This window comes from Emiliania huxleyi (assembly GCF_000372725.1).
Source record: "Emiliania huxleyi CCMP1516 unplaced genomic scaffold EMIHUscaffold_10938, whole genome shotgun sequence".
Lineage (NCBI taxonomy): Eukaryota > Haptophyta > Isochrysidales > Noelaerhabdaceae > Emiliania > Emiliania huxleyi.
Window position 1 is genome coordinate 1 of NW_005201831.1, and position 1,059 is coordinate 1,059.

General features: G+C 65.3%; 1 protein-coding gene across 1 annotated transcript; it reads left to right on the top strand.

The window, feature by feature from the left end:
• Positions 1-131: 131 nt before the first annotated feature.
• EMIHUDRAFT_260386 (hypothetical protein) lies at positions 132-989 on the top strand (the record flags this gene model as incomplete). Its single annotated transcript, XM_005792129.1, has 5 exons — positions 132-215; positions 257-508; positions 644-731; positions 776-888; positions 966-989. The coding sequence occupies 5 exons, from the start codon at positions 132-134 to the stop codon at positions 987-989; spliced, it is 561 nt and encodes a 186-aa protein (XP_005792186.1).
• Between the last annotated feature and the right edge of the window lie 70 nt (positions 990-1,059).

The following is a 1,059-nucleotide window of genomic DNA, read 5'->3' on the forward strand; positions in this document are numbered from 1 at the left end:
TAGGGCTGCATGCGCGCCCTTTCCCGAGGCCCCTCCCCGAAAGGCAAGTCTTAGCCACATGAAACCGAGACCCCTCCCCACCGCCCCCCCCTTCCCCTCCTCCCTCGCAGGTCAAGCTGCTCGTGCACTCGATGAACACAAAGGGGCTCGAGGCGATGGTGCCAAAGATGATCGATGAGGCGACAGCAGCCTCCTGGCCGCGCGAGGCGGGAGAGGTGGGTGCGAGTCGGGTCACCGCCCTCCGCCGCTCCGACAGGCGGAGGAGTACTTTCGCGAGTGGGGCAACGAGGGCGAGGTCGAGATCCGGAAGGTCTTCTCGGAGCTCATCATCATGACCGCCTCGTCGTGCCTCATGGGCCCCGAGATCCGAGAGAACCTCTCCTCCGAGATCGCGCGCATCTACCACGCCCTCGACGGCGGCCTCACGCCGCTCTCGACGCTGTGGCCCGCCGCCCCCACCCAGAAGCACAAGGAGCGCGACGAGGCGCGCGCGCCCCAAGCCACTCGGGTCGAGAGGAGCGGGGCCAGCAGCGTGCGGCAGGAAGGAAGGGGGGGGGGAGGGGGAAGGACCGCCCCCCCGAAGGGTTGGTGTCGCCAAGTGCGATCGGGTGCTCTGCTACTGACTGGGCGGCGCGCGGGCTAGGCGCGCGCCGAGATGGTTGCAATCTTCTCCAAGATCATTGCCAACCGGCGGAGCGGCGCCGTGCACTCGTCCGGCGTTCGCCAGCCTCGTGCCCCTCTCTGGGGAGACGCGCCTGCGCTGCGTGCTGTCTAGGCGCCGTGCAGTCGGACGACTTTCTGCAAAAGATCATCGACTTTCGGTACAAGGACGAGGTGGACGGGAGCGGGAAGGTGGTCAAGGAGGGGCGCGGCTTCACCGACTCAGAGGTGGCGCAGACCCGCTACAGCGGCCACGATCCTCCTCCTCTGCTAGCCCCAACACTCACACCCACACTTTACCAGAGTCGATCTTTATCATTCTCATTTAACTCTTCCATATTCGTTCCAAGGTGAGATCGTGGGGCCTACGTCGCCTTACTTCGTCTCTTGATACGTCCA